Source organism: Battus philenor, unplaced genomic scaffold (genome assembly GCF_028537555.1).
Source record: "Battus philenor isolate CCGP_79_NKW_IND1 unplaced genomic scaffold, ilBatPhil1.0.hap1 SCAF_3, whole genome shotgun sequence".
In the NCBI taxonomy this organism is placed as follows: Eukaryota; Metazoa; Arthropoda; class Insecta; order Lepidoptera; family Papilionidae; genus Battus; species Battus philenor.
The window spans coordinates 1079805-1101961 of record NW_027181693.1 but is presented as its reverse complement, the minus strand read 5'-3'; the positions used below and the strand labels follow the sequence as shown (position 1 = coordinate 1101961).

Genomic DNA, 22157 nt, shown 5'->3' with positions numbered 1-22157 from the left:
AACTGTAGTGAAGTACAGTGTTAAAAACTTAAAGTAAAAACACACTTTAATTTATACATTTATTAATTGAATTTAAATTAAAACTACTCAAAATAAAATTTTGTATCTGTTACTATTACTTAAATATATGTAAGTATGTTTGATATTATAAGATGTATGTGTTGAGATCCACTATCGTGGACCCCCATTTTCATTTCATGGACACCCAAATTTTTTTTCGCTGACGTAGACCCCTTGCAGGTTGTCATAGACCCCTAGGGGTCGATATAGACCACTTTGGGAATCACTGGTCCAGAGCCTTCTGACGACCTTCATAAGGTTGTTTGTCCATCTGTGGACGTTCAAGGCTGTGTTTATCTTCACTTCAGAACTTTATTACCGACCACATAACAATTTAACACGTTCACTGCGGGCCCAATTTTGAAGAACTTTCAGCTGGTGTGGCTGAGGTCGAATCAGCCTCAAGCTGAACTTCCTAGTAGTGCGGTTGAGGCCTTTTCTGCCTCATGTTCATCAATATTTTTTTACAATATTGAGTCAATGCTTCGCAGACATAAAGACAGCTATATTTGTCTTTGTCATACCTCATACGGTTGAGTGTAAACAACCGCCGAACTAGAGAGAAAACACGAGTTTTACGCGCCGCACCAGTGCAAAGTCTACCATGAGGCTGAATCGGCCTCAAGCCGCAGTGAACGTGTTAACTATACAAAAGGTTATCGAATGGAACGTCGTGCCGGTGTGAGCTGGCCTTCCACTAAGTCATGGATGCACAGACCGCGGCCCGCTGGTTGAATACTGGTGGCCCGCCGACAGCGAATATAATACTCTCGTACATTCGAAAAATATTGAATTTTATTCCAGAATAAAACCAAAAAAATTTAATTACCTATACTTCTGGCGGCCGGCCCGCCATCAGTTCATGATTTGCCCGAGTGGCCCCTGGTCTTAATAAGTCTGTGCAACCATGCACTAGACTGACTACATAGTTTTGATCACGGGAAGTGACTAAATACGGGCAGCGAAGGACCGCTCATCGAGGCATCTTTGGTGTATTTCTATGATTTATAGTAGAAAATCAAAAGCTAAAAAAAATTAAGAAAAAAATATCTGATATATAAAATTCTCGTGTCACGGTGTTCGAACTTGAACTCCTCTGAAACGGCTCGACCGATTTTTACCAAATTTTATATGCGTATTCAGTAGGTATGAGAATCGGCTACTATCTATTTTCCATACTCCTAAGTGATAAGGGTGGTCCACCCCTATTTTTTTTTAAACAAATTTTTTGGTTTTTATTTTATTATGATACAGCATACCAAAATACATACAACCCTAAATTTTCACCCCTCTACGATTAACCCTTACTTTTTTATTTGTTAATTAAAAACTTAATTTTTTTTTGCAAAACAACGTTTGCGGGATCAGCTAGTATTATATATAATGAAGTAAATTTTACTTAAGTATACCAGATAACGGTTAATCTTTGACACATTAAAACCGGATTCCTCGTCGCGTTACGTATTGAAAATAAATGCAAAACCGGTTACAATGTGATATTTGTAACTAACATTTATTCAGTTATTTTATAAATTTAACCGCTTTAATACAGTTTAATTGTTTATTATCGTAATGTTTATTATATCGAGGTGTTATTACTTATAATATAGTTTACATTACTTAACATATTAAATGCTAAACACCACAAACAACAGATAAAGAGATGTACGGATTCATGACATCGGTGCACGGTTGAAATGCCTTCCACCTGAGCTATGTTACACCATCTTTGCCGGTCTTCGGCTATTGTAGTATAGAGTGTTTTGGACTAGATCTAATCAGCGTATGAGGCTGCCGCCTCCTGGTCGCAGTCCATCGACTGTTGTGGTAATCATAAGTTATGGTACCGCCTCAACCTCAAAAATCAAGTTCGTATATAGTGAGAAAAGGACCAATATTTAGCCACTTCCGCACATGCAGTGGTAGTCGTGCAACAAAGTGCACCGCCCGCCAGCCCGCTGATAAATGCGATTGCGGCAAACAATGCAAATTACACAACTGCCACCGTTTAATCACTCAACACGTGTTTCACCCCTCCACGGGGCATCTTCAGGAGTTATGTTACACCGATTAGTGCCAAACACAGAGTGGTTCTGTGGCCAAATATTGGTCTTTTTCTTACTTAGAATGGACTTCCGCAAAATAACGTCCGATTCCATTAAATATATAAGTTCGTATATATAAAGGCAGTCGGAATACAATAGGTTTTTCGCTTTGTCTTTCCAAAGGTCCATGTCTAAGCGACATATAGATACATAAAACCAGCGTGGTGACAAAACTTTCTTATTTCTTCCAATCTATATTTAATGCAGCCGAGACATGTATAGATATAAATAATATATATAATAACAAACAATTCAATCCGTCTATTCGTATCGCTGCAGCGATAGAGTATGTAAATATTGGTAATTATTCAATTCCTCATGTCTCCCAATAGAGATGGTCTGCACCAATAATTGTGGCATATTGTGCACGTATTAAGATTTAATGCCGTATACAATTTGTCGTTCCGACTATGGCCAATACCATAGTGCTGTAAACCGCGTTTAAGTATAAAAAATATATGTTTAATTTAAAAGTAAAGAAATGGTTTCGCTAAACAAGAAACTGATTTTTATAATATACTCACTACTATTAAATAAATATATATAGATACGTAGCTTGAAGAACTGCTCGTTTCAAGTGTCAGATGGTTAGGCACATTTGCTCGTGCAACCGATGGCTGCTGGAACCAAAAGTCTAGACTTGAGAACAAAGAATTAAGAGCATAAAACTAATTCTCTTTATATCTACATCATAAATGTCAAAGCACAGTGACATTTGCCGCCATTTGTAAAAGTTATTTCATGTTCACATTTTGACATTACTTTTGCGCCATACATTACAAATAATTAAATTTAAATTACTTATTACATCTAGTGCCAACACCATAAATACGCATACAGACTTTATAACAGCTTTATATAAGCACACAGTAAAAAAACTTACGAATATAGTAAAAACTTCATAATCAACGTCGCTTCTAATGTATTTTTTTTTTAATATGGACCCTGTTTTTGGAGACTTCGTTCCCCCTTTATGTGGGAACAGGGATTTTATTTTCTATATTAAATTTTTCACTTATTTTATTATTTCTATTCTCTTTTTCCATTCCTCACAATATCTATCATTCTATCTCTTTCATTCCATAATACCTTTCATCCATCCTCAATCACTGCAGTTAGGTCTAATTACTATTTATAATATCACAGATTTTACTTTCATTTTCCTCTTATACATATATCATAGTTCTTTAATTTATCTCGATTACATTTTCACTTTTCCTGATATAATCAATTCTAGTTCACATTTTTTCTTGCCTGTTTGTTAATTACTTTTTTCTTATGTATATTTAGAGGTGTACACTTATAATTTAATAAAACTATATCGTCGTTTTATCTAAAGAGAGACATCCCAGCTATCTACGGCTTAGGGCCGCGAAATTCATTGAGAAAGCGATATAAAAAAAACAATATTCTTACTGCGGCCTCATTTTATATTTAATAAAATATTTTGTACGTTTACAATAATCATAATAAATTCAAAAAACTATGGGACGTCCATAGTATATTTACAAGGCTGTATCGATTTTTCGACAGAAGTCTTTAATTCATTTGTTAAAATCTGAATCTTTTCGAATCAATTCCGCAAAATATTATAAAACTACCATTTACAAAATTAAAAACGCATATTAGAAGTAAATTGACGGAAAAGGCATATTATTCAATAAACGAATATTTAAATAACAAGAATCTTTGGCGGTGATGTCGCTTGATTATTTTGATTTTATTTAGGTTTTATCTAATAAAGTGTATATGTATAAATCTATGTTGTTAAAAATATGTGTTGTTGTAGAGTTTCTTCCTGCTTCTTCTCCACAACTTCACTTTGCGAAGCAGAGTAGGCTAAAGTTCTGTTAAAAGTTATAATATTAAATAAATAAATTGTGTCTTTTATTTTTGAATATCGTCCGCTTTCCGCTACGCTCACTCTACTATGCCCGCTGTCTACTCTCGGACCACCGAGTAAAGAATAAGCGGGATACGGTGGGCGTGTCTGATTGAAGAAATGACGGAATGCCACGATTGAATCATATCTCTATTGTCTGATCTCTTGAAAAAAAATTTTTTTTGTAACTACCAAAAATATCTAGTTCAGTTTGTACATCCCGTATACGATTTATATAGCTTCGCTATGTATTATAATTATACGGGGTGATTAGTATCTATAACTAAAAGAATGATCTTTATATATATTTATGATTTTAGAAGTAATAAATAACAAAATGATAATATAGTAAACAACATGAGCAAACACTTCATGTCAATGACATGAAGATGCTTAGAAGGTCGGGTGGCGTCACTAGAATGGACAGAATACGGAACGAATATATCAGAGGTTCGTTTAAAGTAGCTCCGATCCCCAGCAAATTACAGGAAAATAGATTGAGATGGTATGGCCACATTCAACGAAAACCAGATGACCACGTGGTAAGAACTGCCTTAAGCCTCCCAGAATTCCCAAGAGGGGGAGGGCGTCCAAAAGCTACGTGGTGGTCTAATATCAGAAAGGAACTGGAAACCCTTCAACTTGATGTAGAGACAACCCAGGATAGAGTGGCCTGGCGCAAATTGATAAGGAGACCCGACCCCAAATGAAGGGAAAAGGGAAGGAAAAAGAAGAAGAAGATAATGATAATATAGTAAAGAAATCGTCATCAAAATTCAGGTTACTGTATATTAAAATTAATTGTTTTTACTCTGTAGCCTTTGTACTGCTAAAAGACATTGAATTGTCCCATTTATATAGGAGGAGGGTCTTAACATTTTTGCTAACAAATATATTAAATGATGCTACATCGAGCTGAACATGGTCTTGGTCCAGATGCTATCGAGGATAAGGGGATTCTCGAAGTACCTTCACAGGTTTAAGCTCAAGGAGAATACCTCGTGCTTCTATGAGCCGGGAGTGGACCAAACCTTGGTGCACCTGGTACAATTTTTCCCGAATTCGGAAAACTCCGATTCAATTCTGGGTTCCTTCTAAAAAAAAAGGTAAGTAAAGACGGTATCGCTTCACTAATAAATGACGATAGAAATAGGCCTGCGTTTCTCAAATACGTAAGAAAAGGACCAATATTTATTCTTGTATATATTCACCCTTGAGTGATTTAACGGTGGCAGTTGTGTAATTCGAATTATTTGCCGCATACGCATTTATCAGCGGGCTGGCGGGCGGTGCACTTTGTTGCACGACTACCACTGCATGTGCGGAAGTGGCTAAATATTGGTCTTTTTCTTACTTAGGATGGACTTCAGCAAGGTAACGCCTGATTCTATTAAATATTTCTCAAGCAGGATGTAGTTCAGGACCAGATCCTGGTTTAATAAGAAATCCTAAACATTTTCGTCTCCATCTTTTTGATCGACTGTAAATTTTCCAATGGGGTCCGTAGTGAAAAACCACGTTTAGGTCAACATTTAGGTGTATAAATATATTTTAAAGATAAAATACAAATTTCGTCACCATAATTGTAAAGGTGTATATACATAGAATGTTTTATGATAGTATGAACATTAAAGCATTCAATAGAATATACACTATACATTAAGAACTTAAAAAACAATCTGTTCGTCCATTAATCGCGTCACGTACGTGAAGGCACGGTCATACAACTCCTTAATAGCCGGACAATGGTCCGGATAATAATCGTTCAATGTACACAGGGCTTATATCCGGTTCTTTTTAATTCCACTACACAAATTCACAATGCGTGGTTATCAAAGGAGCCAAGTTTAACGGATTAGTATTGCCTTGACCCAGTGTTGATAACCGCCATCTTGGATTTACATTTGACTGTATTTTACTGTTTTATTTTCAGTTAATTCACGTCCATTTCAAGGCATAGGCTTTCTCGTTCTAAAGATCATCACCATGGCCGGTCCTGTACAGCACGCGACTGTACAGATGATGACAGCTATCATTTATATGAACGTTTTGCCCCGCCTACTACCATTTCAGTCGTACAACAACTGTAAAGTGTTGGATCATTAATTCAGAGATAATCAACCTTCGACCCGAGTTGTTATACCTCCAATTCATCATCGGCCATCATGCAAGACGAAGGGGAGAGAGAATGCTTCCTCAGCTACTGCAGGAAGGTGGTGACAAATGCAATAGGTAAAAATAAAACAAACACTAAAATATAGAAATAAATGAAATTTAGTAGTACCAAATATAGTGCAATAAACAGAATAATATAAGATGATAATTATAAAGAAAATACGTGTTAAATATTTGAACAAAAAATGTAATGTTGCAAAATAAAATAGTGAGGAAACCTGGAATGTAGTGGTTGAGGATGGATGTATGGCTAATGGAATGAAAGAGAAAGACTGGGAAAATTGTAGAATGAAAGAAACAGTACGACAGATAATATGATACATGAAAGAGAAGAATGATAATAATAAAAAATATGAATGAATTACTAGAAATAAAAAGTCCCTGTCCCACACGAGATAGGGGAACGAGAGGTCCCCAACAGCGGGGAACATTAAAAAAAAAACCTCCAATTAATTTATGCCACACCTATTTATTCTACTACAATTACACCAATACCACTGGTAAAGGAGAAAGGTGGATGTCAAATACTATTCAAGTTTCATCACAATTTTCTCATTGTTTATTCCTAAATAACATCAAACAAAATGTTGGAAAAACCAATGTACGAGTATGAATTCATTTTTATGTGTATGTCGGACTCTGTATTTTCAGCTGGTGTCAACAGATGGCGCTAGTTCCATAAACTCAAAAATGAGATACCGCGTTGTAAAATCAACATCGACATCTTTTTTGAGAACCAAGTAGATAATAATTAGTCAGTAAAATACATCAGGCGTCGCATATGACATAACTTTTTTTTATCTTTCAACCCTGATTCCGAAGATGCTGTAAAGGCCAGACCAGCTAATACCGTCCAGCACAAATTGAACATACTCAAATCATTAACAAAGAAGACACGACAAAGACTCGACATATATTGCTATACGAATTAAAAAAAAGGTTGGTAACACCTGACTTATGCCGTACACGCTAACGTAATTTGCTATGCAACCGCAATTATTAAAAACCAATTATTTATTAATAAGTCACAACTAATATAAAACATACTAAAGTGAACGTCAAATACACTATTCTCACGTCTATATAATTCACGGTAAAACAATTGATTAATACAAAGGTGTTGTTAAAATGAAGGTTCAGTGTTCACAGGGCTTATGTCGACCTTGAAGCCGCGATGCGGTAAAAATCGAAAACGATTTTTGACCAAATTAAATACGATTATAGTTTAATTTTTAGTTTAATATCTCTTAGTACCTAAATATGATGATCTATAAACAATGTGTTATTACTGATCACATACGTATGGTGATGATTATAAAAAATCACTTCGTGGTGTTACTCCAAATTTATTCAATATCATCATCAGTTTTACCATAGAACGTTCATCGCCAGACATATCCCCCATTCCGAGTATTCCGGCGACTTTACAACCTTCTCTGTTCACCTGTAGGATGAACGTCTTATGAAATATTCACTCCCTTAAGGCATCAGCGACCATCTGTTTCTCATGCTATATGCTACTTTAGTTCCTTCGTATTTCAGAATCTTTATTCGATCTCGTAGAACAAAAGAAGAGAAATACATATAAACGTGATTAGCAGCCAGAGGTGAGATGCTGCCGGAGCTCGTTGGCGAGGAAGACCAGAAGTGATCGATGAAGATGTATTCAAATATATGAGTATTTACAATTTACACTACCTAACGCAACGGACGCGACCACATCACTAATGGCGTCCGAATTTAAATCGACGTTCGAATTTGAATTCGAACGATCTAGAATGATTTTAAATAAAAATATTGTAGCCGTACTGGCCAGCATTACGGAACGAATATATAGAAAAAAAATATAATATATATATATAAAGACGTATGTATTATGTATAAATAATCCTTGAGTATTGTCAAGATAGACAGAGATTTATGTGTAGTAGAATGTAAATATATAAGATACGAACAAATGTAAATAAGTAATATATTATTATCATGAATAAAGGCAAGTAAGAGGTTATGTGTTTATGGTCCTGTCTTGCGTTTTCATGGAGCAGCAATAACTATATACGATTTCCAGGAAAAAAAAAACATAATCCAATGTAAAAATTATGTTTATTGTTTAAAAAATACGTAAAATTAGTTCTTAATAATCTATATATATATATATATATATATATATATATATATATATGTGTATGTATATATATATATATATACATAGACGCCCACTGCATGGATTAGGTCTCCCACATAAATATCTATGGGGCGATATATCCAATATCTAAGACCAATCGCCACGCTTGGCAGGCGGGTTGGCGATCGCAGTGTGGTTTTATGGTACGCAGAGGACCCTGCTGCTCATCCTCTGGTAACTTATTTGTGGGCAGTGGCAATCCGATAAAATTATTTATTTTATTTTATTTATGCGTGGATGCCGTTTTAACTACAATTGAGGGGATATAAACAGAATCAAAGAAACTCTTGAAGACTACACTGGAAAAAAACAACTCCGACTGCAGATAACTGGAAAAAGCTTTGTCGAAAATGCTTTATATCGGACGAAAATCCTTTTTAAGGAGATGAAATTAATGAATATTAACTATATATATATATATATATATATATATAAATAAAGAATGTAAATTTCAGTTGAATCACTTTACTTTTTATACACTTGATTTGTAATCTCTTTCTAACATCTGCATAATTTGTTAACATTACGTGAATGTAAATTTGGATGCAGTCAGCGCAGGACGGGTCATCCAGGCGATCTTTGAAACAGAAATATGCCTTACAATGTACATCTATCATTTAAAAAAAGAAGACGAAGAGGAAGAAAGGTATTACTTTACAAACACGAATTTAGACTCGCGTAGTAACACTTCGAAAGTTTAAAAAAATTGGACATATAAAATTTATTTATACATTTTAATTTAGACTTTAATATTCCTAAAGCAATACTTTTAAAAATGATTTTATTTAATTTTATCAGCGATTAAATGTTTATTTATATCAAATATATTGTTGACTAGCTGCGCTCACGACCTCATCCGCGTGGTATAAAAGAAACATACAAAAAAAAATTATTTACTTTTTTTATTTTTAGAATTTTTGTAAAGTAAAAGTAAATCTAAGTTAATCTTTATTACATTTGCTACCTGCCAGTATAAGTCCCGTCAAAATCGATTTTGTCATACCAAAGATTAGCCGAAAGAAACAGACAAAAATTATAAAAATTTAATTTATGTATATACCGTATATATTTTCATATGCATGTAGTAAATAGCGATTATTTTTAATATAACAAACAGATACTACTATTTTATATATTTGTGTAGATATAAAATGTAAACAGAGAATACTTAAAAATAAACACTCTGTACTTTTTTAATTACGTAAGAAAATAAGTATCCTGTCTGCATTTTACGTAAGTATAAACATATATTTTCTAATTTTATAACTTATTAATAAATATAATGAATATATTTAAAATAAATACCATTTTAAAGCATCCGATGTAGCACTGGAAACAGGATGAATCGTTTTTAAAACATTTAAAATATTTTCAGATGGCTAATTTATCGTAAATAACTTCGATAAAACTTTCGGGAACACTCGCGCAGCGCGGACGAGATACGGAGTGAACCGGGCAACCCCAGCTGGGACACTGGAGCGACTGATAGTCCGCCACTGTATATAAACAAACGGATACACAGTACATCCGCAAAAATCCGATGCTACACTATTTTCGGTGTTTAAAAATACGAATATTTTTTACGTTCACATTTATTTAACATCAACAAAGTTAGCACATATATATAGAATGATTTGTTATAAATGTAAAAGTTACAAAGAGATGAATAAATAGCTCATTTGCTAAAAATTAACGTGAATAAGGTAATGATAATATATTAAAAAAAGAGTTTTCAAAATTCATAATCTTCTTTTCCTTTTCAGCCGATGGAAAGGTTTCCCCCAAAAGAACGCCATGACGACCTGTCCTGCGCTGCCAGCATGTAGCGACTTTTCACAACCTTAACTATATCGTAGTTCCACCTAAGTCTACCGGATCCTATTATTATAACATTAAATTCTTATTACTATATGTTAAAATTAATTATCATGTAATATTTTTTTGGACTTTGTACTACAATATAAAAAGTAGATATGTGGTTATTAGTACTTTATATGACTTTTTGTTATCTTTTACTCTTTATATTTCAGTTTTTAAAGCATTTCGGCGCAACCTTCTGGCTATTCAGAAAACTTAGGCCAATGTGGGGACGCCATTTTGTCACTTTTGAGAAGATAAAAACGGAATCGAAAAAGATCTTGAAGGCTTTATCGAAAAATAACTATCCTGCTTGCTTCAAGTACTGGTATAAAACATATAAACACTACGAAACATACAAAATTGGCAAAAGTGTGTTTTATCAGGCAGAGATTACTTTAAAGTTAAGATTAAATTGAAAAGAATTTTACTAACAAATTCGCTTACTTTTTGATCACAGTATTACTTCGTTATTCCTCAGTATGAAATTGGTTTTGTTTCTATAAATGTTAGTATACTTTTGAAATAAATGATACATTAAAATTCCTATGTCTATTGTACACATTTCATCATAGGCGTATGACATCATACTTCGTAACGGCGTGGGTTAACTGCCCACTAGGTGGACCGAAAACATAGTTAAGGTTGTGGACGTAGACCGGTCATCGTGGTGACTTTTGGGGGAGGCTGGTACCTTGCAAAGAGAGTACATCGGCTGAAAAGAAGAAGAAGGAGGACATCATAATGCTGAACACAAGGTTCCGAAACAGTGTTTTCTGACAAGCTTAATAAAGTTGTTGTGATCAAGATGTAGTTGCAAGTGTAGGTTCTACGTTGTGCTTTCCAGTCCAATCCATATTTATATATATACACTTCGTAAAATCTAATAATTAAAAATATAAAGACAGACCATCCGTCATTAAAAATAGGAAAGGATTAGATGATATTGATTGCTATAATAGATAACTGAAATGATATTAAAGAATTAAATCTTTGTTTTTTGAGTATAATTAGCTAAAGATAGTTTTGTAGAAGGTGAAATAAAACCTTTTTTAATTAAATTTTTAATAATTATAAAATAATCACTGTGAAAAGGTTTTATCTGCATTTTTTGACTAGCCTACATACAGAGTTGCAATGCGCACGTGCGTCCATCTTGAGGTGATTTTAATTTGATACGGGAGGTCTGTATCCCTTATATTCACGACTTTATAACAATACTAGCTGATCCCGCAAACGTTGTTTTGCAAAAAAAATTAAAGTTTTTACTTAACAAATGTAAGATAAGGGTTGATCGTAGAGGGGTGAAAATTTAGGTTTGTATGTATTTTTGTATGCTGTATCATAATAAAATAAAAACCAAAAAAATTGTCTAAAAATTTAAAAATAAAATTTAGGGGTGGACCACCCTTATCACTTAGGGGTATGAAAAATAGATAGTAGCCAATTCTCAGACATACTGAATACGCATGTAAAATTTGGTAAAAATCGGTCAAGCCGTTTCGAAGGAGTTCAAGTTCGAACACCGTGACACGAGAATTTTATATATTACATATTTTTTCTTAATTTCTTTTGCTTTTGGATTTCCACTACAAGTCATGGATATACACCAAAGATGCCTCGATGAGCGGTGCTGCACTGCCCGTATTTAGTCACTTCCCGTGATCAAAACTATGTAGTCAGTACCGTGACAAGAGAATTTTATGTATTATATATATATATATATATATATATATATATATATATATATATATATATATATATATATATATTAATCGAGCTATATATATTTATATAATAAATCAAATAAATTAAATTATAGCAATCAGTCTATTTTATAACGCGGTCAAGCAGAAATATATTATTAACCTCGTCTATTTTAAAACACGAAACCGGAAACATTTCTTGTAATCTTTTAAGAATGTTAACAATTTTATAATAAAGAAGTCAGCTTATGGCAGCTAGAGCTTACATATAAGTCATAGATATTATTTAATGGTCTCAATTATTCACATGTTTGAATTGTTTTGAATAAACATGTCATACGAATTAAAATGTCATTAAATAAATCATATCGTAATCTCGAGTACTGAAGAAAAGTAGAAGATTTAATAAAAAAGAGAAGAAAAAAGAAGTTTACCCGTGATCTCTTGCCGTCATCTCTTGCGCGAAGGTCTATGGTATGGAAACCATCGTCCACGGCGTCGAAGGCTCTGTTTACACAACCGCCTTCCGCCATCACTGATCACTGAAAAGAAAATAAACTTTTAACACACCTTTTATTTTTAAGATAATAAAGTAACAAATTAAAATAAAATTAGTTTTAATGGTAGACTTGAGTGGCTCTTCTGGAACACAAGCTTACTCTGTAAGATACAGAATATTCCATAGTCCACGTGGACCAAATACGAATTATGACATATATTTTACAATTTAAACAAAAAGTTGAGAAAAATCTTTTTTAATATGTATATTTTTGTAACATTTTTTATTTTAATCTGTATTCCACGTTCGTGCCTTTGTTTTTACAATTACGTTGAATATTTCCGATTTTTTTTTCACGTTTTGCATGTCACTGATTTTAAATTTTAATTTTTTACTAACTTGAATCTTAAATTATTTAAAACTTTATTAAAGTCAACTAATTATCGTTATTATATTTCTTTATTAAATCATTGGTGTCTTATTTGTTTTTAACGACACCATAACAGCGGCCACTTTTTCATTCCTACTCCATATTGCAATCCTCAGGTTGTGCGCCAGTATCTGTGCGGCGGTGTAATAAGTTAGTATTATAATTTTATGTATAATACAATACATTAGAAGGATAAAACAGACAGACAAGCATAAAAATATTAAATAACTGAAGGGTCAAAAACTTACATGTCTACGTATGACAATGGTATTTTATTTATGAAGATAAACCTACATTTACCCCTCTCGTCTCTGTATGGTATAGAAAATATATCTAAATTGTGTTTATGGCGGTGATACACGAATGGAGAGCGACACGTATCGAATGTGACCCAGTTCCCACTCGTGCGCACAATGATCCATTGTCGGAGACGAAATGTCGATTCGCAAAAGCCGCGAAACCGGTGACAGCTGATCGAAATTTCTACACTTTTTTTATTTAGAAACAACCTCTCCACACATTTTTCATAACCTAAAGTCAGCACGTATCATGGGTGAACAGGGTCCGTATTTACATCATATTTTTTCGCATATTTTTTTCATAATAATCCTTCGTCTTTCTCAATATCTTTCATTCTTTCCTCTGATTTCTTTCACAATATCTTTCGTTACTTTTCATACATCGTCTCACTTCCTTCGCATTATCTCCAGGGTTCAAAAATTTTATGTTTATTAGTTTTTTTTTTATTCCTTAGCATTACAATTGTTTTACAATATTCATTCTTAATTGTTTTCTTACTATTTACATCACATTTAATTATACATTTCTAATATCACAGCTATTTTATCACTCTTGTTTTTTATTTTCAGAGCTCCAAAAAAACCTGTCAGCACTTCTCGTTACTCACCAGCAAAGCGATTTTAGTTTATCCTACACTTCAAGCCGGTTTCTACTCTTTTCTAAGAGATATCAACCACCATTAATTTAGTTGTACATATTTTTTTTAATATATACTGTGAAATAGACAAAGGTTTTCACAACACAGCCGGTTGGATCATCTCTATGAATATATTCATGCAATCCGTGCACTATGCATACATTATGTTATATGCATAAAAAGTAGTAGACAACATTATTACTGTAAGGAAGATGAGCTCATAATTCTACACCTGGCATGGTCAAATACTTAGTTATTTCTTTGACCGTGCGTTGACACGTTCTGGATAACTGCTAGATGTTGTTCTCGAACCTTCTCGAAACATCAGACAGACAGATGAGTACCATTTTGTTTTTATTTCCATAATATTTTATCTGAGTAATAAACTAGGCGATCTTTCAAAAGAACGTAGGCAGGAAGGTGTATACCTTCAATTAGGATAGAGAAAGGAAAGCAGAAGAGGCAATGGATGACCACAAAGCCTGCGGAACTAAAGACCCTAGGTCTTTAAGTTCTGGAGTGAAGAACACAGACTGGCAAGTACAGCGTAAGATCCAAAGTCCAACATTGGATCGTTAGAAATAAGCCACTTCTGATCTCTTTTTTATTATTATAAAGGTCTATATTCCACAGACATTAGTATTTTTAAGACACAGGCATTATTTTTTTAAGTTTGAATTTTTTTTATAATATATCGTAGCGAAATAATCACAGTTGTCAAAATGCTTTCAATCCATCGGTCTACGCATGCGCAAAATGTAAGGACGCGCGGCGTATGATTTGTAAGCGGTTGTCAAAACCGCGTCTCACGCCGAAAAATATTATGAAATATAAAAAATGGCGAACGGCGTCAAGGGACAATGCGAAATTTATGAAGGAGGCCCATGTATAACACAGGTGTTCTACGGCTAAATTGATGATAGTTCCATATATTTATATATTTCACGTATTATAAGATAAAATCCACTGATCACTAAATATAAAAAACATGGTTAAAATATCACCAATGTACCACAATCTGTAATTCAACTAGACGGTATGTAGAATACGACCCGTACATGCAAACAACCAACCGACATTCCGAAAGTTAACAAAGTCAAAACACCGACGAGAATCCGTTAAAACATTTAACGGTGATATTTAAACGGAGCCATTAATAATTCATGTTTAAACAAAAACATGAACCGTAACTTGTGCGATGGAGATCGCTCTGTTATTTCATTCAAAAATCTCTGCTCAGAATTCATTATTAACTATAATAATATTTATTACATCTTAGCTAAAAATAACAATCACAATTCAGTGCCTGTTTATCATACTTACCTACCATACTTGAAGCTATATCGACGTCGTTTCAATCCATAAACACACACTATAATGTACAGGCCTCCAAACATCAGCCACGCTTGGTAGAGTTTGCTATCGCTGTGGTATTATAATACGCAAAAAATGCTGCTAATGCTCAAGAAACTTGTTTGTGAAGTGCCAATTCTATATAATTAACGCAAAGTGTGAGTTTTGTAAGATTGTATTCCGAGAACTGAACCTGTGACCTATGATCACAAGTCTCAGTCCTTACCATTTTTAATGGCCCCCTTTATTGAAGGCCTCTCGTACTCCCCTAAAATGTGTAAGGTTAAGGATGTATATTTCCAATAAGTGATTCACACTCTTAATTTATTTCCTCTGTCATACGTCACATTATCATTCATTCTCTCTACACCCACCCATCACATCTTCCACTATTTATCATTGATTACATTCCTTTCTTTCATCTTCTCTCATTCTTCACCTCAGTTCTTTATATTACAGCTATGCTGTGTTACATTTGGTTATTTTACTTCTATTCTTTATTTTTACAATTATACTCTTAATCTATTTTCTTAAACTAGTACTATACTGCTATGTAATAATATTGACTTATACTACTTGCTTACATTATCTTGTATTAGTAGTAGGGTGAGTATTATTACTACTAACTGTTTTGTTTATGACATATTTGCAGAATTTTCCTTGACTGGTCGTGGCTTATTAAAGAAGAGATGTTTTCCCTCTTTATGCTCGCACGCAGTTCCATCTCGCACTCATACCTCTGCCTTCAATACACGGGACAGCTAGTGAGAAAGTGCACCACAGTCTGGTTCACCACAGGGTCACAGGTGCACGAGGGACTCTCCTTGAGTTTGAACCTGTGGAGGTACTCCGAGAACCCCCCGTGCCCTGTGAACATCTGAACCAGGTCTGTGTCCATCTGAATTTGGCAGAGTATTCTATAGTCCTTACCATTGCTCATTTGAAGCTATACATAGTCTCCCAATAGCTCATCCACGAATAGACGACACACTTTAGGCGAACATGGAATAATCTAATAGATTCAGGCGTTACTTTACGGAAGTCCATCTTAAGTAAAAAATGGACAAATATATAGCTACTTCCGCTATGCAGCTGTAGTCGTGCAGTGAATTGCACCGCCCGCCAGCCCGCTGATAAATACGCGTGCGGTAAACAATGCAAAACACAACTACCACCGCCAATTCACTCAACACGTGTTTCACCATCTTGTTAACAGATATTTGTTTTAATCGGATTTTAACTAAGGTCCAAATGACATTTCATGGTGGCAGGCGGAAGATGCCTAGAGTTTAACCTATTTTAAAGTATAGAATCTCGGGGACTTCCCTAAGAGCTCCGGTTCGAGAGAGAACTACTACTATTTCAGCAGATAGGAGGGGAGCTTTTAAATCGCTTTGATGGACGCTCCATGGAGTGATTTGGTTCAAGGACGAGGGGAAGACAATAAACTTCAAGTAACCTGAAGCTATAAGAAATAATGGCCGGTGAAGTCTTAACATTGTAGATTAAAGATCACAGATCGACATTCACATTGTAGGAATTTCACCCATGAGGTGAATAGATAACCTTGTTAAAGAAAACCATGTCGCTACCAAGATAGGGGTAAACGAATGGTCCCCAATAAAGAGAGCCATTCAAAAAACTGGTTAAAGAGACTGAATGCTGGGTGCTTCCAAAAGATCTCAATGAAATTCAATTGGAAAACTCCACGTTCAACAAAGGCGATGCTACAGTTGAAATGATGATGGTATAAACTTTATTTTAAGACACACTATACTTATTTACCTAGAAAAGATCAGCGCCAAGATCGCTTGTGGAAGAAGAAGAGATCCGCCACACTTTCTTGCAGTTTTGTTGTAGGGTGATGGGTGATGTAATTAGGTATAACAAAACAGTGTATGGGTGAATGCTGCATGTTGAATGTATGCTGAATGATAGATATTGTGAAGGATGAGAGAGGGTAGGTGAAAGTAGAAAAGTATTTTAAAACAAAAAAAGGTGTGCTCAGTATTGATGGTGTGGTACGACACGAATTACAACTCGCGATGGTCATTCGTGTTTCTTTATCTTATCACCAACTTTCAAATCACGACTTTGCCATTACAGATTATTTCTAAATCCATACAACATTAGAAGTAATAAATAATAATGTACATTTTTTATAATGACTATTAAAGTATGTAATCAAGAATTCTACACGACTCTAGAATTTCCTGACGCGTCTTATACGAAGATGTAATAAGGGTGTACAATACCCGGAAATAAATATTGCACATCGACCTTTGGAAAGAGACAATCGGCTAATTTTGGTTTTGTAGAGCGTTATCTCTGTCGCATTAAATAGTGGTGGCTTTAGGTTGGGATAAAATATAAAAAGAACATGTTCACATTATGTTTACGTATTTAATTATTTAGGAAAATTACAATTGTACATAATAAACACCATTATACATGAAAAATAATATAATAAAAAAATAAAGCTACCACTTATAGAAAAATTAATGTATTTTATACAAACAAAAAAAATAATTATCAAAAAAAGCAAATGATACTTGTTGTAACAGCTCCTAATAGATACCGGACTGTTTGTATTTCGTGCGACAGAGATAACGATCTACGGAGGCGAAATTAGCCGATTGTCTCTTTCCAAAATTCGATGTTCAATATTTATCGTCGGTTACTGTAACTATTTTAATAATAACAAAACAAATAAAACAAGACGATCTATATAAAAATGTATTCATATTTTCCAAGGTCACAGTATAATTCGAGAAAGATTTTATCGATTTTACAGAAATAAAATACAAGGTCCATTAGGCGGAATTTGACGGAAAAGGAAAAGCTCCGTCATAATTTATGGGGTAATTCAACGGGGTTGACGAACTAATAACATATTTTTGTACATTTTAACTACACCATTTATATGCTTACTTTTCCTTGGTAACTTATTTTAACGTCAATATTAATGCGCACTGTAGTGTAGGATTAACAGCTCTATATTAGATAAAATAAATAAAAATATTTCATGTAATTTAAGTTATGTACTAAATAGATTGCGTTATTTCAATTATTTGTTAGGTAATAATAATCATATCGATGTAGCTTTTACTATGGGGGATATACCATAATCGCCACGTTTGTCAGGTATGGCGATCGCAGTGTGGTATTATGGTACGCAAAGGACGCTGCTGCACATCTTCTGGAAACTTCTTCGCAAGGATTGGCAATCTTATGTTATTAATGCACAAAGTGTGAATTATATAAGATCGTATGCGTGGAATTGAACTCTCTCTATTTATTGCCATTTATTTCCATTGAGAATGTCTATGACATTTAATATAGCACTAAAAAACTTCTATTATTTTGCGAATTGGTGTAAATAAAAATACAATAAGGTTAATATTTTTTTCTTTTTTTTAATACTTCATATTTTAGACACTAATTGCACTCCAAGGTACTTCAGGATTATCAATTTATTACGGAACACCATGCGTGTAGCTATAATTAAATCATTCCAGTCTAAAAAGGTCAAAAATTATATTTTGATTATTATGAAAATATATGTATTATTCACTTAGATTCAATTTACAGTATTCTGTTGAGTACGCCTTGAGAACAATGCTAGAAGATACTATTTTCATAGAAATTAAAAAAAAAGCTTCAAAATCGTGACATGACTTGAAAATATCCTACAATAAACTCAAATAAACAAATTATTATGATGTTTGCATATACACCAATACCTCGCTTTACGTCGTTTCATTTTGCGTTTTTTTCGAAGTTGCGTCGCTGCTTAATTAGTATTAGTTTTCACTGCGTCGTTAGATTTTCGAGGTTGCGTAATTTGGGGTTCGAGTCTTTTTTTTTTGTCTTTAATTTCGGCTTCGTAGAGCACTATCTCTGTCCCACACTACCTGCGTGACGTTTTGTCAGTCCTATTTCATGCGACAGAGACAATGCTCTACGAAGCCGAAATTAGCCGATTGTCTCTTTCCAAGGGTCGATGAGCAATATTTATCGCCGCGTACTGTAAAATGCGTTATACTTGAATAGTTTTAACTTTAGAGAATATCTGTTATCAATATAACACTTTATAATTATAGCTTATAGTTCATAATGATATTGTAACGAATTGGATCCAATTTGCAAAATCTTCGTTATTTTAAAACAATAAACAATGTAATGATTTTCAAATGAATTATTATTTTTAATCTAATTTGAAAATCAAAGTTGAAACTAAAAAATTCCATTTCTTAAGTGTTCACTGTTATCAAATATTACGGAATTGAAACACAACGCATGGCCACACTATTCATTAAAAGAAAGATCTAATTAAAAACGCAAATGAGTGTTCAATGTAATTACAATATGTCAAATTAACTATCGTGTTATGTCCAAGTAAATTTTTTTTAGGCTTCGGTCTAGCGCCTTTGCCTGATGGCGATGCGAAAAAAAAAAACAAAAGTCTATTACGGCGTTCATAAATTTCTAAAGGTTTCTTTTTAATTTTTCTCTTTACATTATCGAAGCAGGTACATCGATGTGCAAGTTTAAAATTAATTACCAATTTTGTCTTTCACTCTGTGTCACATTATGTCACGATTTCAACCGTGAAACCTCCACGACATAGGCCACATAGACAGGTCCAGGTGGAATCGGCCTGGATCTAGTGTCTTCCACTTTGTTCGTACTTGCTTGGTTTCAGTTGAAGTTGATGCTGTTAGCATAGCTTTTACAGCTTCATCAGAACTGAGTTCACGGAGCAGAAGTGTCTGAGAACTTAAAAATGAAACAGAGCTGGTCAGACGCATTCCAGTTGTACGATGACGTTCGCACTTAGTAAACCGCTCTACCCGAGTAGAGCTGTGTAGTGTTGATGTTGTGTATGCGGCTTGGGACGGTAGCGTGGACCACAGGCGATACATGGATGGATCCCAATCCAACCTTGGGTCATCCACGCTGTTCGCGGTTAGGGAGCAGGCGGCCCTAAGAACAGGTGTTGTGCATTTGTTCGTAGACGTTCAATATTGCGCATGCCAATATGTGTACTCCATCCAAAATAATGCATGAAAATTCTGACATATATATCTTCTGACATATATTCTAACATATGGCAGTTCATTGTAAAAGCGTACACCGCACAACGAAGGCTTCTATAGAAATATATGCCAAGCTTTTTTATATTTCAAATGCTAATCTTAAATAATATTGCTATTTTCGTTATATTTGTAACTATTTTTATCACATACAAGATTTTTATATATATTAAGTGGAGCTGAAAGTAATTTCGTTTCTATCGACATATTTTACAAAAAAAGGGTTGATTTTAACCGCCTCGGGCTTGAAAATTTGTACGCAAGATGGAAAAAGGTTGTTGATAACAAAGGTGAATATATTGTATAGAAATAAAAACTTGTAAAAATGTAGTAGTGTGAATTTAACTTAAGAAAGCGATATTACTTTCCGGTTCCCCTAATATTTATTAGTAAACTACCCATGTTGATAGATTTTGTGCTCTCTGAAGTTATTGGCCAGTCGCATTTCAATAGAAAAAAAAACATAAACAATGATCACAACTATTAATGAAATTTAAAATAAATTAATTAATTTGGTAATCGATAAATATAGATGTACAATGATACAAATTTGCAGCTAAGTTCGTTATGAACTTCGTTAGGTTAAATGTGCGAAGTTCATTGCGAACTGTCAAATGTGCGAATATATACAAGTTATTCTGTTTTATCAAATTTCCACGGAATTTCCTCAAAGATATTAAAAAAGTTTTGATGAATTCTTTAAAGCCTTTTTCAAATAATTGCATTATGTGCAATTGCCTTTGTATGTACATTAGTAGAATTAATACGTTACTAGAATAATTAAAGATAAAAAAGGTCATGTTCGTTTAAAGTAAATTAATAAAAAATCCAATAATTATTACATTTCAAGTAATTTTACGTAAATAATTATGCAAATTTTATTAATAAATAACATCATTTAAACATCATAAGCGGTTAGTAAAAATATATATTACATTTTGGTTTGCACTATCTGTCCGGGAAAAGAAAACCTAAATTGAGAACATAAAAATAACTGTCGTGCTATAAATTTATTTTTAATATCGTCATTCTAAATTTAAAAATTTTATCCGTTAAACGGTATCTTAACAAAATTTTTATTACGTCATACAATATACATAGCAACACACTTTACTAATAAAGACCACCGCAAACAACTGATTGTAATAACTAATTACTATGAGTACAGAGTTGCCATATGCGATAGCTTATCCGTGCCATGGATACCAGCGTGCACAACACTAGTCAATTTCGTCAACAATCAAAAAATTGCCTGTAGATATTTTAACAAAAAAAAAGTACATTCCTAGTTTAATTAATAAATAATTAACAAAAAAATAAAAAAGTTACCTTTGAACTAAATATCACTTCGTCATAACGAAGGCAATCCAGAGATAAACAATTGAAAAAAAATTAACAAAAACAAACAATATCAACACAACAAGGACACGATAACTGGCAGCGTTGGTAAACTCGACCGCTTTACGTAACAAGGAACGGAAAAAGTAAAAGTGAGCCGGACGAGGCGCGTTCGAAATTCGAACGATTCGAAATTTGAATTTTAACGCGCGAAACGTGCACCTTTCCACCTGCACCGCGGTGTACTGGCGCGGGCGCCTGCACGCACACTAATACAGATTATACATACACTAATGCCTTAGCGGTAACATCGATAACATAGTCACATCACTAGCTGTATACAGGTGATTGGTTCTTGTTGTACAAACTTTAAATAGATCAATATATCGCTCGTACTCTGCCAATCAAGGTATGTATAAAATAATTTAGTACGAAAATTTATTTTTAAAATTTGATTACTACAATTAACAAAATAATTATTGTTTATTTTCTTTCCCTGCAAATTTGGCATTGAATGAAGTCACTGGCCTATCG

The 22157-nt window shown here is 33.8% G+C and overlaps 1 protein-coding gene across 1 annotated transcript in view; it reads right to left on the bottom strand.

Moving 5' to 3' along the window:
- Oatp26F (Organic anion transporting polypeptide 26F) overlaps positions 1-21848 on the bottom strand; it is a 90106-nt gene extending 68258 nt beyond the window's left edge. The window contains exons 1-2 of the mRNA XM_068770294.1: positions 21615-21848; positions 12405-12512 (exon numbers count right to left, since the gene is read on the bottom strand). Coding sequence (XP_068626395.1) covers positions 12405-12503 — 99 coding nt within the window. The 5' untranslated portion in view covers positions 12504-12512; positions 21615-21848. The remainder of the gene's footprint in view (positions 1-12404; positions 12513-21614) is intronic.
- Positions 21849-22157: the final 309 nt, after the last annotated feature.